Below are 26,635 nucleotides of genomic sequence, written 5' to 3'. Positions count from 1 at the left end.
CTTCCTTCCTTCCTTCCTTCCTTCCTTCCTTCCTTCCTTCCTTCCTCTTGCCTCATTCCCCATCCTGCCACAGATCTGGTCTTCCTCACCCATCCTCTTCTCCCCTTCTGTCACTTCTTTGGGAAGCTCTGCTTGGGGTGGTGGTGGTGTAGGATTTTGGCAAGAGAGAGAAGAGCACCCCAGAGGCCATCAAAGGAGCAGTTGGCTGCCTTGAGTTGAACTTTCAGTGGTGTCCAAAACCTTCCAACAACTAGGGTGTCACTCAGGAGATTGGAGCCAATGAGTGCCTGGTAGGAGGTCTACTCAGCTTCCCTTGCACAGCCTGGCGATGCCCGGGCTAAGGTTTCTCCAGCTAGTGTGTTATGTGCAGGGTGGAAAGAGAGGGAGAGGGGGGAAAGAGAGGGGAGGGGGGAGGAAAAGCGGAGACATTGCCTGTCCCCATCCCTCTCTTTCGCTCCTTCTAGCTCACTAACTCGCTCACTCTCCCTCCCTCTGCAAACCTTGGATTTAAACCTACTCAGAATTCAGCACGGAGGAAAGCAGCGAAGCCCGGCAGCTCCAGACAACTGCAGCTCGGCACCCTCCCTCCCCCCCACTCCCCAAAGATGTATCAGCCTGTCTGCTGGATCGTCTTCACGGCTACCACTGCCCTGCTCTTCCTTCCAGGTATGTCACGCAGAGCGGGGAGCCTCCACCCGTGGACCTCTCCAGGGGATGGGCAAACCTGATTCCAGCCAGGAGTGATGCGAAAGGAAACGCGTTAGGCTGGCGGAGGGTCTGGACTTGAGGCTCTCGCCCAGATGTGTTGCGTGATGACAACTAAATTGGGGAGCGGGGGGGGGGTGGAGAAAGAGAAAGGCATCACCCGCAGAGAGACGACCGGTTCTGGCGGCTCTGCCCTGGTTTTCAAGACAGATGTTTTCTTCTGCAGAGGTTCTGCTTTGAGGAGGGGGTGGTGGTGGAGGAGGAGGACCCTCACCCTGGTGGCTTTGGACAGTCCCAGCTGCTCCTAGGCAGCGCCGAGGAGAGAAGGCGCTCCGTCTTGGATTTTTGGCTTTCCAGTCACACACGGATGTGTGGGTGTGCAAAGAGAGGGTTGGGGGGAGAAGTCCCTCCCCATCCCACCTCTACTCTCTCCCTTCTCCCCTCCTGTCTCAACACCATTTTCCCTAGCCTGTTCTCTAAGTTCAGACCTCCCCCCTCCCATATTTTCTTCTCTTGCTCCCCTATATTAAAGAACACAAGGCTCCTTCCTCAAGGGATGTCCAAACACTTGGCTTTGATGCAGTGATGACAGCAGAAGGGGAGTGTGTTTGTGGGGTGGGTGGGGGTGGGGTTGGTATCCAACTTGCCCATCCCCAAACTAGTCCAGAATGGATGGACTAAGGGTTGAAACCTGTCTGGGATTCAGATTGCTGCAGTCTCCAAATCCAGACTAGGGTGTTTTGAGTTTCCTTACCCTTAAGACAGTCCTCCTTCCTCTCTCTGTTCCATTTCTGGGGAGCCGTTTTTGCTGCAAAGTCTGCTCTGAATCGGTATATTGTCAACCCGTCTCTAACTGGCTGTCTTGAGGAGTTTCCACAGACAGGCAGGCAGTGTGCAGAGCTGAATACACATCGGTACATCTGTCCCAATATAAAACGAGTGGGGTGAGGAGTGTGTGTGTGTGTGTGGGGGGGAGCTGTAGTGAGGGAGCAGTGGTTGGTGAGCCAAAAGGTTGAACCAAAGGAAGGGTTTGCATTTTGGTTTTTGCTAAGAGGTGGGGGATTTGAAGGGTTGCCTGTCCAGGACTTTGGAACCGAGACATGGAACTTGAATAGACCAGTGGCATAGCGTGGGGGGGTGCAGGGGGGGCTGGCCGCACCGGCCGCAACATCTGGGGGGGCGCATTAGATGCATTTTACTTTAATTACATCAGTATTTTCATAACAAACAATACATGTGCTTAGGGGGTAAGGGTTTCTTTAACTAATCTAGTGGAAGAGACTCCAGTGCTAAAATCCACGGGTTAGGGGGTGCAAATTACTTGCCTTGCCCCAGGTGCTGACAACCCACGCTACGCCACTGGAATAGACTGGCCCTTTCCCCCTTTTCTTTACCTTGGCCATATGAAACTGAATATCCACTGCATTTTGGAGAGAGAAGCAAAAACACATTCTCAGTGGTCTCAGCAGCGCCATATGGGCTTCTCAGTGCCAAAGCGGACCTCACTGTTTCTGGCTCTCGAAGCAACGTATGACATGGAATTTGGACCATGAAAAAGGTGCCATCTGCATGTGTTACGGTTTCCACCAGAGTGTGTAAGGAGAAGAGGACCGATCTGTATAAAAGCAGATGAGAGTTAAATGAAAAGAGAAACTTTCTCTGCAGGCTGAGACCCCACAGGCAGAAAGATTGCAGGAAGGAGAACCCAAGACTTGGGAACGGGCATATTTTTTTTATGTTCTAAGTCATCGTGTCTACCATTTGAGGGGAAAAAAATGTTGCTCAGCCCTTAAGTCCCAATGGAGAGATGATGGAAAAATACAGAACTTTGTTTTGGGGTTAAGGGGTTTCCAATTTTTCAACTGGCTAAGGTGAAAACAGCCCGATTCTTGCGTGATAAAATATTGTTTATAACTTATCCCCCTCTTGAAGTCTTGATCACAAGCTTTTTTTCCCCAAACCAGAGTGATCCTTTAAAAAAACACACACACACAAAAACCACACAAACAACCTGTAAGGTTTAGCTCATGAAAGTAAATGAAATTCTGTAACCATCCAAGTGCATCTGAGAAACTCTGGCTTAGGAGAATTTGGAATCTGTCTTTTCCTCCTCCCCAAGCCACCCCAATTTTAAATTATGATTATTTAGAAGGAGGGATTTGTCATCCCTGGGTGAAAAAATGCAACCTGCTGCTCTTAGAATCCTGGAAAAGAATAATGAAATAAATGAATTGGTTGGGACTTGCTCTTTCAGTTTTGTGTTTTCCGACCAGCATCACATATAAATTCATGGATTACCTATGTGTGGTTACGCAACTTGGAGTTTGAGGTACAACTCTTTTTAGTGAAGAGAAGATTACCTGGTGAAGAGAAGATTCACCAGGTATTTGCTGTATCAATGTGTTTACAAGCTCTGACTTGTAAATTTGCTGTTTTAAATCTTGTTTTGACCATGGATTCACCATGGATTCAGCCTCAACTCTTCCCTCTGTAAAGGGGAGGTGATATTAAAGTAGGAGTCTACTCTACAAGGCTGTTTGTCAGGTTCACTTTATTATGGATACCTCTGAGAAAAAAAATCAAGCTTGCCAATGGAGCATTCTTGTCAATGAAAACTTCTAATCTGAAACTGATTTATTAGTGACAGGTATGTGGTTGTCCAGTTCTTTTATTTGTAAAAGTCAAGATGGCTGGATCAGGATATGAGATGACAACATCTGTAGCAATCTAGCTGTCGATGGTGAAGTTGCTTCAAGGAACATAGAGATACCAAGTGTTCAACTTATACATTTTGGTGAATTCTGGCTTCCATATCTATAGACTGAGGATGTTGCAGTGATGTGCAACTACTTCAATTCTCCTCCAAATGTGACAGCCTGTACCAAGAAAGTCCCACCAAGTGGGACACTTGGAGTAATATACAACTTTGACCAGCCCTTTGGTAGCTTCATGGTTTTCTTTGCCGCCATTGGTTACCTGGTCCTCCTTGGCTGAAGACACCAAGGTTTATACTGGTAAACTTTGGCAAGCAAACCATGCACCATGCAGTGCGTTTAAAGTACTCTAATGCATATTTTTGGCCAAATATGAAGAGGAATGTGAGATGGAATTAGGTTTATTGTTTTACTCCTATTGTCAGCCATCCATTTCATGGTTCCAGAACAATGAAGAGTTCAAGCAGCATTAATGGAAGTTGGATATTATCTATTGACATGTTATCTATGGTCATGTCTGGCACAAAAGACCAGGTCTACATGTAATTAAGCTGATTTAATGCTATAGGAATTTTCTCAACTAACAATTAGCACTTGCTTGGGGTTAGATAAGGGCAGTGGAATTACGTTTACGTTTTACGTTTTATTTAATTTATATACCGCCCTTCTCCCTGGGGACTCAAGGGAGGTTAGATTTAGTTTGCTTGTGACTATGTTGGGATGCTAGGCTGATCCCTCTTTTAACTCTAGCCCAGGTTCTGCTACTTCTCTTCCTACATACTTCCTCAAAGCAATCTCTAACCCACCCCATCACTACTCAAAATAAGAATCTATTTAAGTTAGGTCTAATTTGGGTTCTGCTGTTGATCTACCACTCAGATGTTAGGAAAGGATTTTTCCTCCTGCCAAGTTGATTCCTAATACTTCCTATTTAAAATATACCTTTGCAGGGCTTGGTTTGTTTTGTTTCATGAGTCATCTAGAGAAAAATAATCACCTTTCAGCTTTGTATCTGTTTCTGGCATAATAATAGCATGATGTTCTGCTACACAGATGCACAGCATTGGAGTGAACGTAGGCACAAATAACAGCAGGGCAAAGAGGTCCTTACTCAAAGGAGCTTGCAAAGTAAATTCTGATGGGACAGAGATAGAAAAAAGAAGATCGTATGCCAATTCCAGATCTTCCTACAAATCATGGGTGTTGGGTGTCAGCTAAAAAAAAACAACCCTCTCTTTTTCAAATGCCACTCTGACATTCAGAAAAATCATATAGGAGAACATTTATTAGAATTACCATACAGGTAAAGAGCTGGAATCAGATGATTCTTTCTCCTCACTAGATATGGAGAGAAAGCTTCCAGGTACAAACCTCAACAAAGCATCCTTTGGGGAGAAAAGATTGTGCCAGCCCATTTGGCATGCTCTTTTACTTTATTTTTATAATTGATTGATTGGTTGGTTTTATTTTTATGCCACCGTAATCAGCAACAGATTCCCAGCTGTACAGATAAATCCAGAAAGAAGTGCCATAAAATTACAAAAATGATGCCAGTGAAAGGTAGAGAGTTGCTAATAACCGGGGTGTCAAATGCTACAACCGTAGAAGACCGTGGTTAGAGTTCAGACAATATTTATTTGTAGTGGGATGTTTTTTTTACATAAAAACAATCTGTCTACTAATTTAGCAGTTTCCCTCTTCAAAGAACTGCTCATACAAGGCTTGGAAATGACTTTATTAAGTGACAATTGTGGATAATAGGTTGTAGGTCATGTTCTAGAAGGTGCAGCTGTCGGATACCTTCCTGCAAGGACTTTTTTTCTTGAATTGGGAAACCAAATCCCAAAGTATTCTGCACCAACCACTACTTCACTTCCTAGTATCTCAAAAGCTGGAGATCATCTGGGATCATCGTCAGATGTGTAGCTCTCAAAATGTTTGAACAAGTAGAAAACCAGTCACTGCCTCTTCTTGAGGAAATACAGAATGTGCCATTACAGAAATCCCTCCCTTTATACTCCTCACAAATAGGAAATAAATAAATAAAAATGTATTTATTCTTCCTTCCCTCTCCTTCCTCTGCCTCATCCTTACAACCTGTTGCATTCATTAGTTTGTTCATGTGTAAAAAGTCTATATATCTATATATCTATATCTATATATCTATATAGACACATCTATATATGTATATCTATATATCTATATATCTATATCTATATATCTCTATCTCTATCTCTATCTCTATCTATCTATCTATCTATCTATCTATCTATCTATCTATCTATCTATCTATCTATCTATCTATATCCCACACATCTTTCCTAATGTGTGATGGACATTAAAAAATGGTGGGTCTTCAATCACACCATTGTAACCACCATCTTGACATTTTTGACCACATTTTGTGGGCCTCCCTGGTGAAACATTTCCTAGTGAAAGTTCTGAAGTTTAAGAACCAGCAAATGGAGAATAGGGTCAGCTATAAACTTCAGGGAGCTTCACTACTTCAACAAGCTCACTGGTTTTATTGCATTTAAACGTAAGTGCAATTGAGCCAGAAATAATTTGACTTACCTCTCAAACATAGCTGACCTCATGAGATCACAGAAGCCCAGAGTTGCTATAAAGCATGTACAGAGTCCTATAAGTTCTAGGAAAAAAAACAATCTTATAGAGCAGAGGTCTTCAAACGTGACCCTTTAGTGATTTGTGGACTTCAACTCCCAGAGTTCCTCAGCCAGGCATGCTGGCTGAGGAATTCTGAGAGTTGAAGTTCACAAGACATAAAAGGGCCAAGTTTGAAGAATCCCTGCTATAGAGTTTCCTAGATTAACAGGTTTAACAAGATGCAATACCTTTCTTGACCATTAAGCAGATGTCACTACAGTACAAAAAATGCATGGCTGTCTCTGGACTTAGTCTGGAGAATGCTCCAGCAACACTGACAACAAAGTCTAAGAACCTGATATCAAATTTCTCCTAGAGCATGACCAGACAGGGTAGTTGACTTCACCTTTCACAGAAAACAGGGATTTGTTTCAAACAGAGATTATGAAACAATCCATAACTACTATTTTCACACATTCGGTGACCTACAATTATGATTTGAATGGAGCACGATCCTCCTCAGAGTTTCTCAGTCCTAACATTTACCCCGGTGGTAATTCTTATCCCCACTAGTAAAAGGCATGTTTGTGGTAGGTTTCTTGAAAAAAAAATGCTTTACACCTTGCTAGCTGTCTCCTAGTAGTTACTGCGGACCACTGAATTTTAATAGCAATGCATCTGAATTGTAATAGTCTTGCTAGCTTTGCCAAGACAGACTTTGTATTTCCTCTGTATTTTCCATTTCCACATAGTCAATCATAGTATACAGTATATTATTTATTCATTAGATTTATATTCTGTCTTTCCTCCAAGCTTTCACGTCCGGCATATGTAGCACATTCATTTTGTTTTGTTTTCATTCATAACAACTGCTCTGTGATGGAGATAGGAATGAAGTTCCAAGATTGGACTGAAGCAGTGGTGGGATTCAGCCGGTTCGCACCACTTCAGCAGAACCGGTAGCTAATTTTTTTGTTGCCCAGGCCCAGAACAGACATCCAGAAGTGGCACTCACACACAGAGAACTGGTTGTTCACATGTTTGAATCACACCACTGGTCTGAAGTCACCCAGTTAACTTTTGGACTTGTAACTGAGACTCCCTCCTCCTAATGAAATATCTTTGCTTCTATATTCCAATGGCTCTCTGACTAAGCTGACATAAAAGGGGAACTATGATCAACAGCTAAATGGGGCCAGCCCCTAAATCACATCTGGGAGAAGAAAGATCCCAGTGCAACTCAAGAATTAAATCAGAAAAGAAAAATGTTTGCTTTGCAAAGGGTATAACCAGACTGACGGTCCTCTTCTACTTAAGCAGAAGAGATAGATGGTGCTCTCTGAGGTTGCTTGTTTCCTTTCAGATGTTGCATTACCCAAACCAGGTAACATCCTCAGTGCTAGTTAGCAGTGCAACCCTAGCACTGATGATTTTACCCAGTTTGGGTAATGAAATGTCTGCGAAAAAACAAACAAGCAAGCAAGCTCAAACAGCATTCCGTATTTCAAACGTGAGCTACACATATTCTCCTTTATAGGTATAGAATAGATGGATTTGACAGCCTGACTTATTCCGTCAAGTGACAATGAGAACCTCTGTGGACTTTGCCCCTGCCTCACATCCAAAATTGGAGTGATCAGAGAAGCTCTATCCATCCAAGAAAGCTACCTTCCCCATCCTTTCCCATGCCACTGGCATTCTTGTGCCTTCTTCAGGCTATTCCTTAGAGCTAGAGAGAACCTCGATTCTGAACAGGCACATTAAAATATGTATCCCTTCCCATCTGTGAGCTATTCTTGACTTAATCAGTATCTTTCCCAACCTGCTATTTTCCAGATGTGATGAGACTGCAACTCCCAGCATTCCCAATCAGTATGGCCAACAACTGGGAGTTGCAGTCCCACCACATCTGGGAAGATGCTGTAGAAACTAGACTTTGGGTGATTATAACAGGTTTGATGATGCACCAGGGAGACAGAGAAGATCTCTCAAGTCCCTACGAGGACCCTAGTGATTGTACCTTTTATAGGTCAAATTCAAGTTCTGGGAGAATTCAGCTTATGCCTTTTCAAGAAGCATTCGGCTTCATCTTAGTTGTTTGGGGACTTGTGAGCTCAGGAAACCGAAAAAGCAAATACTCTCAGCTGTCACTGTGGCAGCATTTTTTGATTGGCACCGTGACAATTGTAGCCTACAACTTTGCCACAATGCTTTTCCCCCGCCTCGCTGGGATTAATTAGCAGTTTGTGCCACCCTTTGAAGATGCTAAGGCTGATCTTCAACTCTGATTTCTGTCTGCTGCTTCGCTATCATTCTTCCGAGGAGAGCAAGTCCCTTGGGTTCCATTGCTGTCACCTTTCCCCTTAAGAAATTAGTTACTTCCTTATCCCTCAGCACTTCTGGGTAAACTTCTAGGCATCTTTTTTTAATAAATGTTTTCTCTTTTCACCGTGAAGAAATGCACTGGAATGGATATGCGTAGAGTTCAATTGCACGTTTGCCAATCATAGGGTGAGAGTGTTGGTGGCATTAAGGAATGGGAACAAATTTCAGGGAAGGATGGAATTCCTGCTTCTACCAACTCATGAAACTATGGACAACCATAGACCTCAGTGTAGCACAGCTCAACAAACTAAATTAAAAAGGCTGGGCCATGGAGATTGCCCATGCTTACATTGTTTTTGGTTTTTCAGCTTTGCTTGTAGCTCAGCAAGTTCCTCTGGCAGGGCCTCATTAGGTCTGCACTTCTTAATGAGAGATCATTTTCTCCAGGGCTCACAAAAAAAGTATGATACCCATGGGAATCTTCTTTCTGGTTTATTTTATTTTCCCCTTCACTTCTAGTGCATCTGTGATGATCCATCAGGTTTGGCTGAGAGACTGACAAATCCATAGTTATGAGGTCAGATAAAAAGAGATTGGGCCCTCATGAACCAAACTCGTCACGTTTTGTCCCCCACAAATTCTAGCAACGTTAGCAAAAAAAAAAAAAAAGGAGACACATCCTGTTACTGCTCTCCATCTCTGCATGCTGATCTGAACAACATGTTGATCTTTGGATGGTGTTGGATTGTAGCTCCCATCATCCCTTATCGGTGGCCATGATGACTAAGATTGATGGTCATAGAAGTCAATGAAGCCTAGGAAGTCATCTGCTGTCCTCTATTACCTTGATGTCCACCACTGTTTACATTTGTGTTGTCGTGGGTGCTCTCTGAGCTTGGTTGTTTTCTTGCAGAAGTTTCATTGCTCAAGTAGGCAACAGCATCAGTGAGTGCTAGAAGGGAGCTCTGATTAGATGTTAGTGGCTTGTCGGTGTTGGCAGGAGTGTTTTTGGTGGTTCCTTAATTAAAATATTTACTGTTTACTGACTGTTCACCTAAGTTGGAAGTTCCTTGATTGGTGTATTCAGACAAACAATCCAATAGTAAACAACAGCCTAATCAAAGGACTATTAAGACCACTCCCACCAACACTGACAGGGCAAACCACTAGCATATAAACAGAGAGCAAACCCCATTCTCTTCCAGCACTGAAGGTGTTACCTAGTCAAGTAATGAAATGTCTGCGAGAAAACAACCAAGCTCAGAAACACCAAGGACCCCACAGGTCAACCCTGACAAATATTCTGTTCTATTGGTACTGTTTAGATTTAGGAAAAGCCCTGGTGACACAGTAGTTAGACTGCAGGATTGCAGGCTAACTCTGTCTACAGCCAGCAGTTTGATCCCGACTGGCTCCAAGTTGACTCAGCCTTGCATCCTTCTGAGATTGGTAAAATGAGGAACCAATATGCTGACTCTGTAAATTGCTTAGTGAGGGCTGTAAAGCACTGTGAAGTGGTATATAAGTCAAAGTGCTATTGCTATTGCTATTTGATGAAGTCATTTCCTTCCTACATGCTTGGATAATGATGGAGCTACCACCACTTAATAGCACAGTACGGAGTAACTCTTGTACCCTTATAATGGTTAACTTGCCTTATTTGAAAACTCCTGTCTGAGCTCACATATTATGCAAGTAAGCCCATTCATTGTACTTATGAGTTGTTTTTAGATGATGCATTGTGAGCATTGTGATTAATCAACTTATTATGGATCTCTCTCTCTCTCTCTCCCTCTCTGTCTCTCTCTCTTGGTTGCAATGCATCATTACTTCTTATATAAAAAACATCTATAGCATATTGGACTATTCACCCAGCTAGCACCATATTATATCTTCTCATTGACAGCTGCTCTTCAGGGTTTTTCCTGTCACCTGCTATATGCCCTTTAAAGGTAGATGTGCTATAAATTGAAAATGGGGCCTTGCTGGATGCTATAGTAACCGTTTAAATAGTAACATTTCTACATAAGGTATCTATATTAATGTTAGGGTGAGAATTTTAATGTGAACTAACTCAGAGAAACACTACGCCTTGTATCTGATATACATGCAGCTCTGATTTACCCCAGGTTGTGTTTCTTCATTCAGGGTGAAGGAGCAGTGTGCTGTTAAATGAAAAACCAATTTCACTTTAGCCACCTCTAGGGCACATTTTGGGAAGGCCATCACTGTCAAGGCTATCAGTTCTTTTTCCTTACCCTTCTTTGGTAGTTAATAAGACAAAATTATATTCATCCCCACTCATGTTCCATGGAGACAACATTATCAAGAGCCTTGGTGGAGCAGTGGGCTAATGCCTCCTTAAGTAACAGCAGCTGCCTGCAATTAGTGCAGGTTCGCGTCCCAGCAGGCTCAAGGTTGACTCAGCCTTCCATCCTTCCCAGGTAGGTAAAATGAGGACCCAGATTGTTGGGGGCAATTAAGCTGACTTTGTAATAATGCCACTTGGGGGGGGATGAAAGCCCTAATAAGCAGGCATATAGATAGAATGAAGGCTACTGCTAAGCACATTGGTTTGTGCTTAAATTGTAAGCCGCCCTGAGTCTTCGGAGAAGGGCAGGATATAAATGGGATTAAAATAAATTTTAAAAAATCATCATCCATTGACGTGTGTCAGAATATCACGGTGTTGGCTGAGGTGCAAAATCCATGCATATGTACCTGGAACCCGTTTGTACCACGTGAAATCCTTAGTGGTCTCTGAGCTTGGTTGTTTTCTTGCAGACATTTCATCATCCAACTGGATCACATTAGCAGTGCTAGAAGGGAGTGGCACTTGCTTTTATTTAGAGTATTCCCTTCTAGTACTGATGATGCTACCCAGTTGGGTAATGCAATGTCTGCAAGAAAACCATCAAGCTCAGAAAGCACCAGGGACCCTACAAATATTCTCTCCTATTTTTCTACCACAGACAAAACAGGCTTCAGGGGGTATTTCCAATGTTTTTCTAAACATTTAGTGAATCCATTGGGCACGAAGCCCACTCTCCTGTCAGCAGTACAGGCATTCCTTGACAACCTCTACTGTTGAAAAAATGGACAGCCAACTCTTCTGTTAAAGTCTCGCATATAAGCGTAGAAAGACTGTTGTTGACCCGATTGCTTTCTTATGGACACCTATAAAACTGACCTCAGCTTCCGAGTTTGTTTTCCACCGAGAGGAGGGTAGGAAGGAACTTTCCTGCACTTCAGGAAAATTGCATGAATTGACAACTTGCAGAAATAGACTGGGGGCTGAACAAGCCACTTTAAATATTTAGGTGACTAATATAATTAATATGTCATGTTCGTGCATATGGTAGATGTCAGGGGGATGTTAAATTTATTCTGCTATATACTTAATGCTTTTATACTAAACTCTTTTATTCTCACATATGAAAAAGAAGCTTTCGTCAGCTCATGGCAGAGTCCTGGTACCTTGAAATATACGAATACAAAGAATGAATTGGCGTGAAGATTTCATTTTGGGTTGTTTGCTTATGTACAATTCCATCGAGCCACAAAAAGGGTTAGCAGATTGCCTTGCTGAAAAGGAGAAAATGGAATTTTAATATTCAACAAGTCGCTGGCATTTTCCCCCCCCCACAGGGTCGAGTAAAGCTGAGCTCAAATCAGGGGGGGGTCTTCATGAATACAGTTGTGTAGTTTTTTTTGGCTGCAATATGCTTGCCATTACTACCTTCTGGGATGTTTTTCTCTCTTAGAGCAGCTTACAGCTCTGGGGTAGTTCATGATAGCCTTCCTTCCAAGGATTATTCTAAAGATTAATCAGATTTGATGTTGATCAACCTTCTGAGATCAGCCAAGGTTATTCTGGGCAGAAGGAACAGTGCAATTGATATACCAAGCTCTGACTTGGTGGCCATTTTGAGGTTGCTGATGACCATGATGGAATGAAAAGCTAGCAAGTACATTGCCTTTTTCTAATTCCTCTCTGGACAAAGAAAGGACTTGTGATTGTCCATAACTGCTCCAGACAGTTGCTCCTTGCAAGAAGGCTGTTCTCCAGCAGATTTAAAGCTCTGGGAAATGAGGAAACCCCATCTTTACTTAAATCAGGGTTGATGCCTTTAAAAATACAACTGGTTAGCATATCCCTTTTCTAATCACTTTAGGAAATTGCTTACTAACTGCTTTTCAGCTATTAGGAACCTTTGGATTAATAGATTTATAGTACTGGGTGAATTTCCTTAGCCAAAAAAAAAAGAAGAAGAAGAAGAAGGTTTAACTACAAGTTTAAGGTCTTAACAAAAATATTTTGAATTAAACAGTTGTGATTAGAACTTTGATTGTGAAAGTTACAAATGGAGCAAAGGTCCAGATGGATTTGAAATAACTTAGCTTTCTTTTTCTGAGCTTGTGGTGATTCAGTTACAGTTCCCACTCTGGATGATTAAAATAAATGGTAAAAATAAATGTCACATCTGGCTTCCATTTTGAATGGATTTTGACATTCCACTCCCTTTGGATCTCAGCAGCAACAAATGCTAACATCAAATAAAATCTAGCCAGTCTCAAATAATAACAATAACACAAATTATTTAACAAACTACCTGAAAAGGAGATAAATTACTGAAGGCTTTTACAAACAATACTAGTTGCAATTTTAACACGAGTTTACTGGTAAGAAGTAATGTACTGGGGAACTGGCACCATGCAAAAAAGATTCCTGGGCAGTTTTCCTTGACAGATTCCTAAATTGTAGGAAGATTTATAAAGGCATTCTTTATATTAGGAATAATGGGGGGAATGTAAACAGCTACAAACATTTCCAATTTTTTAAAATTTGCCAGTGAATCAGCTGGATTGTACTTAGTGCCCTAATAAACAGGAGTGTGCATTAATCAGATATTTACTGATTTGCAATTCTACAACTGCAGTTGATCTATGTTAAAAGTAAACAGAGGAAAATAAGATGCCAAAATTCTTTTTTGCAAGATCTAAGAGTTTAGGTTTGTCAGGGCTAATTTGAATTAGATGCGTCCCACAGAGGACAGACACAGGGCTGTTCTCTTTTCATGTGTCAGCTTTGTAAAATCTGCTGCAAATCTACAACTGAGAGAAATGAGCTGTAGCAAACAATGACAAAAGGAGGACAAGATGCTTCGTTGAAAGCAAAATCTCTGTTGCAAAGCTGAAAAAAAATCTAAATGAAATATTCCTTATCAAGCAAGAAAATCAGAGTTGGCTCTGTTTGTAACCTCTGTGGCAGCCGAATACAAGCAGAGAGATTTCTACTTGGAAAATTGCTGGAGCAAATTTCCTTTGGTTTGTACGTGCATCTGGGTAGTACTTTTTGCCAAGAGATATAAAAACAACATTTTGGACAAGGTGTTCAAGAAAGACATTGGAGCAGAAACAGGGTGAGTGGCAAAGCAGAAGAGGGGGCTTAGTTTCCACACATACAGACACAGAGATACACACACACACACACAAAAAAAAACCCTGCCTCGAAACGTTCTCCCAGTGTCCACTTGCAAGCCATTTCTGTCTCCTCCTCTGGCTGTTTACTTCGGCCTTTTGTTTCTCTTACTTGTTGCTATGCATGGAGCGTATGGCAGGAGCTCCAGTGAATATAGGCCAGCCTTTGATTGTACAACAGGCAAGGAGATGATTATAATATTTGACAGGAGGAAAAGGAAGGGAGGGAACGCTTCGCGCTTTCATATCTGCTTGGTCATAAATAAGAACTTGCAAAGGCTTTCAAAAGAGAGCTCCCCTCCCCCTGCTTTATGCAAAGGGTGGTGAGGGTAACAAAAATCGGTGGTTGACTTAGGAGGAAACCTGTGGTAGATTCAGGGCTTGGCTGTCCTCTTCCCCCATTGTTTCCCACCACTTCCCACTGATCCCTCCAGGTTCCTTCTGCATCTTGCCTCTTTAGGGTCACTTCACCAAAATGATGCTCCTTGTATGGGAAGGTTGCAAACATGCAAAAGGGATGCTGAGTTATGCTTCTTGATTTATGGGACCTAAACTTATTACAAGTAGTCCTCAACTTATAAGCATTCGTTTAGTGACTGAAGTTACAACAGCGCTGAAAAAAGGGACCACTCCTCACATTTATGACTGTTGCAACATCCCCAGAGTTAAGTGATCAAAATAAGGGCTCCTGGCAACCAGTTATGTATTTATGACTGTTGCAGCCTCCCAGAATCACATGGTCACCATTTGTGTCCTTCCCAGCCAGCTTCCACAATCAAAGTCAACGGGGCAAACCAGATTTGCTTAACCACCATATAATTCACTTAATTGCAGTGAAATTTAACTGTGGCACCAAGTTTAGCTTTGGTTTGGTTTTAATACTTGTGTTTTTAATCTTTTTATCATTGGTGTTAGTGTTAGTGTTATCATATATAGATTTTGTTTTATGTTTTGCTTGTGAGCTATCAGAGTTTGGTACCAGAGGGGTGACTATATAAACGTTTTAAGTAAATCACTAAATTTCAACCTCCCCAAACAGGTCACTTCACAGGCGTGTTGTGTACAGGTAGTCCTTGACTTACGACCGCAATCAAGCCCAAAATTTATGTTGCTCAGTGAAACATTTGTTAAGTGAGTTTTGCCCCATTTTCTTGCCACAGTTGTTAAGTGAATCACTGCCATTGTTAGTCACATAGTTGTTAAGTGAATCCGGCTTTCCCATTGACTTTGCTTGTCAGAAGGTTGCAAAAGGGGATCAGGGGGACTCTGCGACGGTCATAAATATGAGTCAGTTGCCGAGCATCTGAATTTTGATCACGGGACCATGAGGATGCTGCAGAGGTTGTGTGAAAAATACTCATCAGTTACTTTTTTCTGTGCTGTTGTCACTTTGAATGGTCACTAAATGAACTGTTGAAAGTTGAGGACTACCTGTATATACAGTATATATGTGTGTGTGTGTGTGTATATATATATATATATATATATATATATATATATATATATATATATATATATATATATATATATGGATCCTTGGTCATTTGGGTTTTTCCCCGCATAGAACTAAAGGTGTTGGAGCAACGTTTCGACGGAACACTCCCACCCAATCAGAACACACTTAATCCCCCACCCAATCAGAGCACACCTCCACCCACAGAACACACCCCCTCTGGCAGTTTAAAAAAGAGGAACAAACAGCCACTACCACATGCTTCTCCCAGAAGAAGGAAGCTGAAGCCACCAGCCTGATGATGACGGATGGGATTCCGTCGAAACGTTGCTCCTACACAATATATATGTATATATATATATGTATATATATATGTATATGTATATATATATATATATACACATACAAACACACACACACACAAATAAGTAGATATAAAGTTAATGATAATTACAATAATATCAGTATCTACAACCTCACATTGCTTTAATAGGCGGCATACAGTATATAAGCATACATATTAGCAGAATATAAGTAGTAAACATACAAAGTATGTACACATATATACAGTCTGCTGTGGGCACTGTGTTCTCCACCTCAATTTCTGATCAATAATAAATGAGAAATAATAAGCAATTTGGGAAGCAAATATTTTGTCTCTCAATATGGAGAGCAGGAAGTTGGCGAATCAGCGCTATTTCAAACTGCCTTCCAGTTCTGAGAAACTCTGTCCTGGATTGGAGTAGCCAGCTTCTCCCATGCTTTATGGCCAGCTTCTGTCTCTAGACTACTAGAGATTGACACCCGTCTCCTGCCACCAAGAGTGTTGAGCAGTGATACACCCAGTTAGAGGAACTTTCCTCTTGATGTCCCCCATCAGGATCAAGCATTTAAACCGGCAAAATGGCAAATTCCCAGGCCTTTTTAGAAATTTACAAAAAGCCTGTCTGAGCTGTGATTTCAGGATTGACCAAGCTGGCTTATGCAGGAGGAATGGGGGTGCAGCCTGGTAACACGACATATTAAAAGTTTGAAAGGTACTCAGGTCTCTTTAGCTGCCACGATTGAGTGCTGAAAGCGACTTTGGTACAGCTGTGGGACTCTCCAGATGGTGTCCTGCTGATTCCTGGTGACTGGGATTGTATGTTGGCTGCAAACCAGGCTTCAGTTTGTTCCGTGTGTGTTTTAGCACACTTCTCACTTGCTGTATGCAAACTGAAAATTAGTCATGCACCAAGGTCTAATTTTTTTTCTAAAGGAGTGATGCATTTACATCATTTACAAAATTCAAATGGTTGTGTTTAGACAACCCAGGTACTGTGTTTCATAAATCATGCTATGCCCAAACAAAAATAGGCCATATTAAGAATCGGTGGGGGTGGGAGTGTGGTTTCCTAAGTGAAAAAATAAAACTGGCAGGGCAAGCTACTAGACATAAATAGGCAAGAAACCTGACACTCACCTGCACTGATGATGTTATTTGTTTGGTTAATGAAACATCTGCAAGCAAATAACTCATAATTCTGGAAGTTCAAGTGTACAAGTTTTAAAGCTGCCAAGGATGGAGGCCCCTGCTCTAAACTATTTTCCTGTACTGAAAAGAAAGTTGGACTTGGTGGTTTAAATGGTCCCTTAAAATTCTAAGATTTCACAACTCACAATGGGACATAGCCCACCTAGCCCCATCCCATGTGGAAGGTTGTTTCAGGTTCCTGATACTTCCATTCGATTGGTGATCTATCTATCTATCTATCTATCTATCTATCTATCTATCTATCTATCTATCTATCTATCTATCTATCCATCTTCTATTTATCCATCCATCTGTCTGTCCATCCATCTCCCAAGTTGCCAAGTGTGGAGTTACCATGTCTTTGTCCATTATCTACTGTCCACGCACATCTGCACACAGTCCTGGATGCTATAGCTTCATAGGAAACTAGTCACCTTCGGCCTTTATGGTGGCCCATTTAATTTGTTTGCAAAAATTTTCCTTTGACTTCACCCCTTCAGCAAAGGTACCTGAGAGCTTATTAGGGGTGGTGAAAATGATGGTGATAATACTAGTAATAAGCATCCATTCTCTTTGTTGCCTTGTTCTTCAGAATCAGGCAATGTCATTTTGTACATTGTGCATCTCTGTCCTTCGAGGGCTTAGCTCGGTAACATATTCTGAGGATAAAAAAGCTAGAACTGTCAGAGATGGACCCTGTTGAATGAGTGAACTTGATATAATTAATCAGATGTCAGGACTCTGAAGCCAAAGACACTTTGAAAGCTAGGGGGGAAAAAAAGCAAAATCTGTCAGAGAGGCCATTCTTTTCCTTGTGGCATTTTTCTATCTGTCTCTTTCCATACACCCACCTGGCCTTCTGCATCCTATCAGCACACAGCCAGCATCCTACACTGATAAAACACCTTCCAGCACAATATCTAGCTATGATTTGACTGGCTTTTTCAGGAATAAAAGCATTTTTCTTTCGCCTTTGCAGAAAGGTGATGCCAGATAACAAGCAGCTTTGGGGTGGGGTGGGATGGAGAATGGCTAATACCTCCCACAAACAAATTTGGTTGAAAAGATGACAATTGGTTCAACTACGGAAGAGCCAGAACCAATTTGGGGAAGGTGTGCAGATTTCAGGATCCAGACAATAAATGGATAGCAAGCAAGCAAGCAAGCAAGCAAGCAGGACATTAAAAAACTTGCCACAATCAGGTTTGCAACTGATTGCAAACTAGAATAATACTGAGGTTCATTTGATGGAATGGGGGAATTTTTTTTACTTTTTTAGGAGAGTCTTGCTGGAAGGTGCATGTTTTATTCAAGGGAGCTTTGTTCCTCTGTACCAGAATGATATGATCCAGCTCCATCTGTTTGTTCAGGCTCTAGTCCAAGGGCTTTGCAAGCGTGGACACTGGGAACGAAGCACAAGATGGGTTTTGTTTTGCCAGCAAGCCCCTCAAAACTCAAGCATATCCCTTGGCCTGGAAGTTTGCAGACTCTTGTTTTAAAATACGAATGGTCTTCTAGAAAACAATTCTCAATATTTTCATTCATTTTTTCCTGACTGGCTATTTTGGTGTAGTGGTTAAGGTGCAGGCCTGGAAACAAGGTGACAGTGAATTCTAGTTTCACCTTAGGCATGGAACCCAGCTGGGTGACTTTGGGCCAATCACCAGGAGGCTATGAGTTCTAGACCCATCTTAGGCATGAAAGCCAGATGGTGACCTTGGGCCAGTCCCTTTCTCCCAGCCCAACCCACTTCCAAAGGATTGTTGTTGGGGGTCAAATAGGAGAAGAAAGGCGCATTAGGTCTGTTCACCACCTTTAGTTAGCAGCTGTATAAAAAGCAAATAAATAAACACAACAAAAGAGATGATTTCCCAAGAACAAAGAGAGGCCAAACCAAAGAAAGAAATCCATGGAAGAGGTTGGAAAAAAAGAAACTTTCAAGTTTCCATCTTTGTTCATCCTCCAGACTCTGGAGCAGATTGTGCCATCCAATTTAATGAAAACCTGAGCTTTGTTTTGTGAGCCGTAATGGTGGATAGATGCTTAGAAGTTAGTTATTCAATTTCTGTGCCGGCCTTTCTCTGCAGTTGGGATAGTTCATCTTTATCCAAGAAGCAATAAGTGGACAGCCTAATGTATTTCAGTTTTAATAAGATGGTGCTACTTGTGCACACATCTCATAGAGCAATTAGCATCCAAGGAATCTCAGCGACTGGAGAGGACACACGGGCCTGTTTACCAAGTTGGAAAATTTATGGGAGGTGAAAGCTGGGGCCTCAGTAAGCCAGGAGAAAGGAGGGGGTCATCAGGCTTAGGTCTTAAAATGGAGATTGGTTCATGTTTATAAAAGGTATGTGTACACCTGTTGTCATTAAAGGAAAGATCAACATTGTCAAGTTGAAAGAAAGCCACTCTCCAAAATGAGAATAACAGAATTGGAAGGGACCTTGGAGGTCTTCTAGTCCAACCCATTGCTCAAGCAAGAGACCCTGTACCATTCTAGACAAATGGTTGTCTAATATCTTCTTAAAATTTATTTATTTATTAATCTATTTATCTATTTATTTATCTATTTATCTATTTATCTATTATTTATTTATTTATTTATTTATTTATTTATTTATTTATTTATTTATTTATTTATTTATTTATTTATGGGACTTATATGCCGCCCTATCTCCCGAAGGACTCAGGACGGCAAACAACAATAAAAATACAATAATACAAAAGTTAAAAAAAGAATTAAACTAGCAGCCCCAATAATAAGTTAAAAACATTTTAAAAAATCCCTATCGTCAGTCCAGGTCAGCCTGATGGAAAAGGAATGTTTTAAGGCCGCGGCAAAAGGACCGGAGATCCGGGGCCATCCGGAGCTCAAGGGGAAGTTGGTTCCACAGGGCAGGTGCTCCCACAGAGAAGGCCCTCCCCCTGGGGGTCGCCAGCCGACATTGTCTAGCCAACAGCACCCTGAGGAGGCCCTCCCTGTGTGAGCGCACTGGGCGATGGGAGATCGTTCCCGGCAGTAGACGGTCCTGCCTAAGCCATGTAGGGCTTTAAAGGTAAGTACCAACACCTTAAATCTCACCCGGAGGGCAACCGGTAACCAATGCAGCTCACGCAGGAGGGGTGTAATATGGGAGTATTGGGATGCTCCCATCACTACCCACTACCTCCAGTGTTGGAGCCACCACAACTTCTGGGGCCAAGTCATTCCACTGACTGATTGTTCTCACTGACAAGAATTTCCTCCTAACTTCTTGGTTGCTTCTCTCCTTGATTAGTTTCTATCCGTTGCTTCTTGTCCTGCCTTCAGGTGCTTTGGAGAACAGGTTGATGCCCCTCTTCTTTGTGGCAGCCCCTCAAATATTGGAACGCTGCTAGAATAAATGTAATGGTCATAAGTGTGAAAAATTACCATAAGACGTGTTTTTCCATTGTCGTCATAACTTCAAACGGTTACTACAGGGATGACTGTAAGAAGAGGAGTACCTGTAAAGGGAAGGTACTGAGGTTCAGAAACTCAAGTATCACCTGGATTTAAAACACACACATATATATCATTCAAATACGAATGATTTCACTTATAAATCATTTTCCCCCATGCAATAAGTTGGAAACTGTGGTGAACTCTGACATCTGCTACCTAGGGAATTGAAAATTATCCTTTCAACTTTCCATATGGTGCAGGGGTAGGGAGGGATTTGCATCCCTTTTTATGCAAATCATCTTTTTCTATAAATAATATCCTTTTCCATGGAAATCATCCCTTTCTATGATTCACAAGCCTGTTCTCTGAGCTCCTGTCTTCAATTGCCACTCTAAATGCAGCTCCCACACCAATTGTGAATCAGCTGTTCTCATCCACAGTTATCTGTGGACTTCAAGCATGGCTGACTGGGGTATTCTGAGAGTTGAAGTCCACAGGTCTTAAAGTTGCCAAAGCTGGACACCAAAGTTGGTGCAGGGGGTGATAATGAGTTGTTTTATGGCCTTCTACCAAGCATCTGTAGGGAAAAAAACAAACAAATTTTACAAGGCTTTTGAGAAAATAGAACAGTACTGCTCCTCTTTGTAATAAAAATACTGTAACAGAGAGATGAAAAACAGCAGAGTTGCATAAAAGAGCAAAGATATATAAAAACTCTTAGTAGAATCAACATCATCATTTTTGCTGTCTGATTTTTGGAGTCTGCCTGGACGTATCCCATGTATTTTCTTGGTAAGGTTTTTTTTCCAGAAATATTGGCCATTTCTGGCTTCTTAGGGCTGAGAGAAAGTGACTGGCCCAAGGTCATCCATCTGGCTTTAGGTCAAAAGTGGGGCTAGAACTCCCAGTCTCCTAATTTTTAGCCTGTCGCCTTCTCCACTACCCCAAAGTGGATCTCTAGCATCCCTTATTGAATCCCTAAGAGTCACCTTGAAGACTTTCAAAATGTGTTTAAAACAGACAGCCAAAAGGTCCCTGGGCAGCTTAATTCTTTTTTTTTTTAAAAAAAGCCTTTCAATGAAAAAGATGCAGAGAAAAAAAAAGTATAAGAATCTATTATGGAACTTTGTGGTCCATGATGTTTGTCTCTTTCGGCTATCTCTTTAAATAAAAACCCAAGCTGGGTCATTCTGAATCATGTCAAGGCTTAGCTGATCTGCCAATCTTTCCCCCAAAGTAGCAAATCTGACATTCTTTGTCCCAAAGTCACCTTTCAGGTGACTCTCAAGAGTGAACATACAGAAATGAGCCCCTCTAAATGACCTTCCTTCCTTCCTTCCTTCCTTCCTTCCTTCCTTCCTTCCTTCCTTCCTTCCTTCCTTCCTTCCTTCCCTCCCTCCCTCCCTCCCTCCCTCCCTCCCTCCCTCCTTCCATCCTGACTCCAAAGCACCCCTGGGCAATTATCTACCCGTTCTCCTTTCCTCTTCTTTCAAACTGTCTCGCCAAACAGAAGACAATTGGGGGAAATTCCCAAAGGTGGAGGAGGGTGGGATATGTGGTATTTATTTAGTGAGGAGACAAGCAAAATATTTTCCCCCCTCTTTTTCTCTCTGATGCCTCTAACGTCTCAATATTTTCCTTCAGTCCAGAGGGAAAGCATCAGAAACAATTTCTGCCCTGGGATTTTTTACTACTGTGTGGGGCCAGATTAGTCTTCTCCCCTTTGGTCTTCTCCAGCAATAGAAATCCCAGACAGCCCAACCAAGAAATCCCTGCGTTCTCTGGGGAAAAAAAAAAGCCTGCATGATCTGAAGCCAATTTGGCAAAGGAAGAAAACTGTTGAGACCCTGCTAGGCAGATTACTGCACAGCTTTAGAGCAAAAAGAGTAACCATTCTCACTTATTAGGATTCCCCCCCCCTTAGCCACCCCAGATGACCCATTTCTGGTTATGGATGCTCCGTTTCCTGCCGTGGTTCAGAGCCTCCACAGCTGACCCTGCCTCCTTTTGATCAAGCCAGCCCACCGCTAGGCATTCCACGAGTGGCCTCGTCCACCATTGAATGGGGAAACGGCAGCGCCTTTGAACAAAGTCTCCCTTTGAAAAAACAAAAAAAGAGTTCAATAAAGTCTTCGTTTTCCTGGCTAGGCTTGCTTGAATGGCAAAGCTTCCATTTTCACACCTCAGTAATTGGTGCTAGGCAAAGAAGGGAAGTTCTACTCTTCCAACCTCTCTGGGGTCAGGGGGAAGATGAATTGAATTAAAAAGAGTGGAAATTGGTTCCAGGCAAGACAGGAGGCGGTGGGGGTTTATGCTCATTTGCTCCCTTCCGGCTCTCAATGAGAGCAGATTTGGGTGAACTTGCAACATGTCTTGCAGACCAAGACCCCCCCCCCATCCCCCGGATCTTTATTGTGCCTCTAGGGAGACACCATGGAAATGAAGGCAAAATACTGAATGCTGGTCCTTTTATCCACTGGGGAGGAGGGAGAAGCTTGGTGACCAGGCTGGGCCTGGAGCAGCTACCACGAGAGGGTCCTGGTAAGGTTCTGACAGCACAAAAGAGCAAAAAATTATAAGTGAAGCAAAGCTATGAGTCGAGAGGAAGAAGGGAGATCAGGGGTCCTGGATGCTCTCTGAGCTTGGTTGCTTTCTTGCAGACGTTTCATTACCCAAACTACAGGTAACTTCATCGGTGCAAATAATGTATCCTGATGGTGCTCCCTAGGGTAACCTTTGAGTAATGAAACATCTGCAAGAAAACAATCAACTCAGAGGACACCGAGGATCCTTCAGTTCAACCCTGAGCTTCATTTATTGGAAGAGGAAAGGTTCAGAAGCTGGATATGAAGGAACTCTTCCTGTCCCTACTCTACAAGCCTGCAATGAAGTCCATTTTGTGCTCCATCACTGCAGGTTTTCAAGAAGAGATTGGACAGGCATTTGTCCAGACTAGTACAGGGTCTCCTGAAGGAGCAAAGGATTGGATTAGAAGACCTCCAAGATCCCCTTCCAATTCTATTATTCTGCATTCTGCACTCTGCAGAAAAATCCATGAGTCAGGAATGTAGAGGGTTTTTCCCCCCCTCTCATGCCCTGATTTTTAAATTCTTCCAGTTTGAGTTGATTTCTGCAATGAATGGAGAACGCAGCCTGCATTCCCCTTCCCACTTTGCTTTTTCTCGGGGAAGAGCTGCATCGTCGGCGGGCAAACAGCCCTGTGATTTATCTCAAAGTAAGGGAAATCAGCAGGAAGCTTGTTCTTTGACAGTTAAGCAAATGCCAGGCATTGGGGAATTTCTTACTCTTACTGAAAGACTGAGAGAAAAGTTTGAAGGTCTTCCGGAAAGATGGGATCCATATGTTTTCTAGCTGGTTTTCCTTCTGTACTCTCCAAATCCCCTTTTTTCCCTCTCCTCCCCCTGATCTGTTTCCACATGGTTTTGTTTTTAACCGAGCTCTTTACAAAACAAACAAACGAATCGGGGTGGGGGGGGGGGGAAAGGCTTACCAAGACGGTTGTTTGGCTCTCTCTTCCTTTAAGTTCATTATCTAAGCGGCATGGCATTCAAAGAGAAAAGGAGGGGAACAGAGGACTGGCAAAAGGATTAGAAGGTTTAATGTTTAATATTAAGGACAATATGAAATGATGATTGCTAAATGATAACAAATTAAATATAGATAGATATTAGATACGATTTAAAATTATGAAATAGAAATTGCTAATGATGATTAATGAAGAAACGCAGATAGGGGGGACTCGAGGAAGTCACCCGAAAATGATTAGAAAGATTAGGAATAACGGAAGCTAAGTATTTTTGTTGTATTTTTGTTGACTGTATTGTTTATGTTATGTCTTGTTGTTTTTTTATATGTATATATTTTTTTGTTTAAATATATGTTTATATAAAAGCAATAAAAATTTATATATATATATATAAAAAATAGAAGCATCATTTTGAAAGTTGTTGCACATATATACATAAGCAACCTAGAACTAAGGAGAAATTTGCTAAGAGTGAGCACAATTAACCCGTGGAACAGATTGCCTTCAGAAATTGTAGGTGCTCCATCACTAGAGGTTTTTAGGAAGAGAATGGACAGCCGCCTGTCTGAAATGGTATAGGGCAGGAGTAGGCAACCTCGGCTCTTTTATGACTCATGGACTTCAACTCCCAGAATTCCTGAGTTAGCTGACTCAGGAATTCTGGGAGATGAAGTCCATGAGTCATAAAAGAGCCGAGGTTGCCTACCCCTGGTATAGAGTCTCCTGCTTGAGCAGAGATTTCCAAGGTCCCTCCCAACTCTGTTATTCTGTTATATTCAATTGCCAGAAACTTTGGGGGTGGTGCTAAGAGGCAATTTAGAGAGGATAAAATACAATGAAGAGGATGGAACAGCATCTCCCCTTCTGCTTTAATGGTCTCTTGGAACTTGCAATCTCCAAGGGATTTCCATGGTAAAACTACAGGTAGGGCTCATCTGACAACTGCTGGTTTAACAACAGTGCTGAAAAAGGAGATTTGTGACCAGTCCTCAAATTTGCAGCTGTTGCAGAATCCCTGCGGTCATGTGATCACAATTTGGGTGCTTGGCCACCAGTGCTCATTTGCCTCCCACACTCTCATAATCACCATTGGCAACCTTTCAACAAAGTCAGTGGGGAAGTCACAGAGAAGTTGCAAGGTACACTTGATGACCACAGCTTGAAATGATGTCATTAGTTGGCACAGTTCCATGACACTCCACTTTAAAAGTGCAGTCAGAAAGTGAGGACTACCTCTATACTCAACCATATTTTCGCTTAACCTCTGTTTCTTTTGCCCAGGGACATTTTTAAAAATGCATTCAGGAGTGTGCACAGGGTATGGTCAACGAGGTCCAGAGGGTGGACCTGTGTTTTTATATGCCTTGTGCATGCAACCCATGCAAGTGAAGTTTCAATCACAGTTAGAATGCAGAATAATAATAATAATAATAATAATAATAATAATAATAATAATAATAATAATAATAATAATAAAGTTGGAAGGGACCTTGGAGGTCATCTAGTCCGACCCCCTGCTCAGGCAGGAAACCTTATACCATTTCAGGCAAATGGCTGCCCAGTCTCTTCTTAAAAACATCCAGTGTTGGAGCATTCACCGCTTCTGGAGGCAGGTGGTTCCACTGGTTAATTGTTCTAACTGTCAGGAAGATTCTCCTTAGTTCTAGGTTGCTTCTCTCCTTGACTAGTTTCCATCCGTTGCATGCAACCTCTGCCCAGAGCCAGCAGTTTGATCCTGACTGGCTCAAGGTTGACTCAGCCTTTCTTCCTTCCTTCCTTCCTTCCTTCCTTCCTTCCTTCCTTCCTTCCTTCCTTCCTTCCTTCCTTCCTTCCTTCCTTCCCTCCTTCCTTCCTTCCTTCCTTCCTTCCTGTGGCATAGTGGTTAGAATGCAATATTGCAGGCTAACTCTGCCCACTGCCAGGAGTTCAATCCTGACCAGCTCAAGGTTGATTTCCATCCTTCCAAGGTTCATAAAATGAGGATCCAGATTGTTGGGGGCAACATGCTGACTCTGTAAACTGCTTAGAGAGGGCTGTAAAGCATATACAGTAAGTCTAAGTGCTAAGTACTGTTGCTATCTTGACTTTTTCCACTGCCCATTTCCATACCTGCCCACCCCCAATGTATTTGGGCCTTTCCAACTCTTTAGTCTTTGCCACATGAGTGGGACAAAACTAAATTATATTCTTAAAACAACCAATTAAAGCTATATAGTTCATAGACAAGGAAAATGAAAAGAAAAATAAAAGAAATGTATGACCATTGAATGGCATAATGGATTAATTTGCTCCCTAGTGGGTCATAAGAACGTAGAGGCTCTTCCTTCTTTTGATATTATCAATGCATTCTCATATTGCAGTTTTGCGGTTATTACTTTTGTGCTTCGGCACCATTGAGCATGCATGCAAATGTTCACCTGATACATTATCTAAATTACATCATATTTCATGTTTTACTGATTTAATATAAAATATTACCTTGATTCATGAAAGATACACATTATAATAGACTTTTGTTTAGCGGTGGCCATGCTTGCTTAGGGCCTCTTCCCATCCATGTGAAAAGGGCCAGGCTCAGAGATTGGGGATGCCTTAAGTAAATGAGACTACTAGGCTTCCTTGTTGACATTATGGAAAAGGGAGCAGTAAAATTTCAGGAGGTTGCCATATTAGACACCATCCCATTTTGTAACCTCCATTTCATCCCAAAGCCATCGGAAGCTGATTTTCCAACTGTTCTAAGGGTAAGGTTGTTGAGGTGAATGTACTCCTACTCCAAGATTAGGATGCTGCAGCTCTGCCCAGAAGCCAGGAGGTTTCCTCCCAGTGGGAAAATAAGTTTGAGTAACTCTGCCAAACTGCC

General features: G+C 42.1%; 1 protein-coding gene across 1 annotated transcript in view; it reads left to right on the top strand.

The window, feature by feature from the left end:
- Window positions 1-605: 605 nt before the first annotated feature.
- LOC310643926 (opioid-binding protein/cell adhesion molecule homolog) overlaps window positions 606-26,635 on the top strand; it is a gene marked incomplete at its 5' end in the record, with an annotated part of 549,587 nt that continues 523,557 nt past the window's right edge. The window contains one exon of the mRNA XM_083368625.1: window positions 606-666. Within this exon, the coding sequence (XP_083224751.1) occupies window positions 606-666 (61 nt within the window). The remainder of the gene's footprint in view (window positions 667-26,635) is intronic.

This window comes from Vipera ursinii, assembly GCF_947247035.1.
Source record: "Vipera ursinii genome assembly, chromosome: 8".
Lineage (NCBI taxonomy): Eukaryota > Metazoa > Chordata > Lepidosauria > Squamata > Viperidae > Vipera > Vipera ursinii.
The sequence above is the reverse complement of the archived record's forward strand: the minus strand, read 5'-3'. Positions and strand labels throughout refer to the sequence as shown.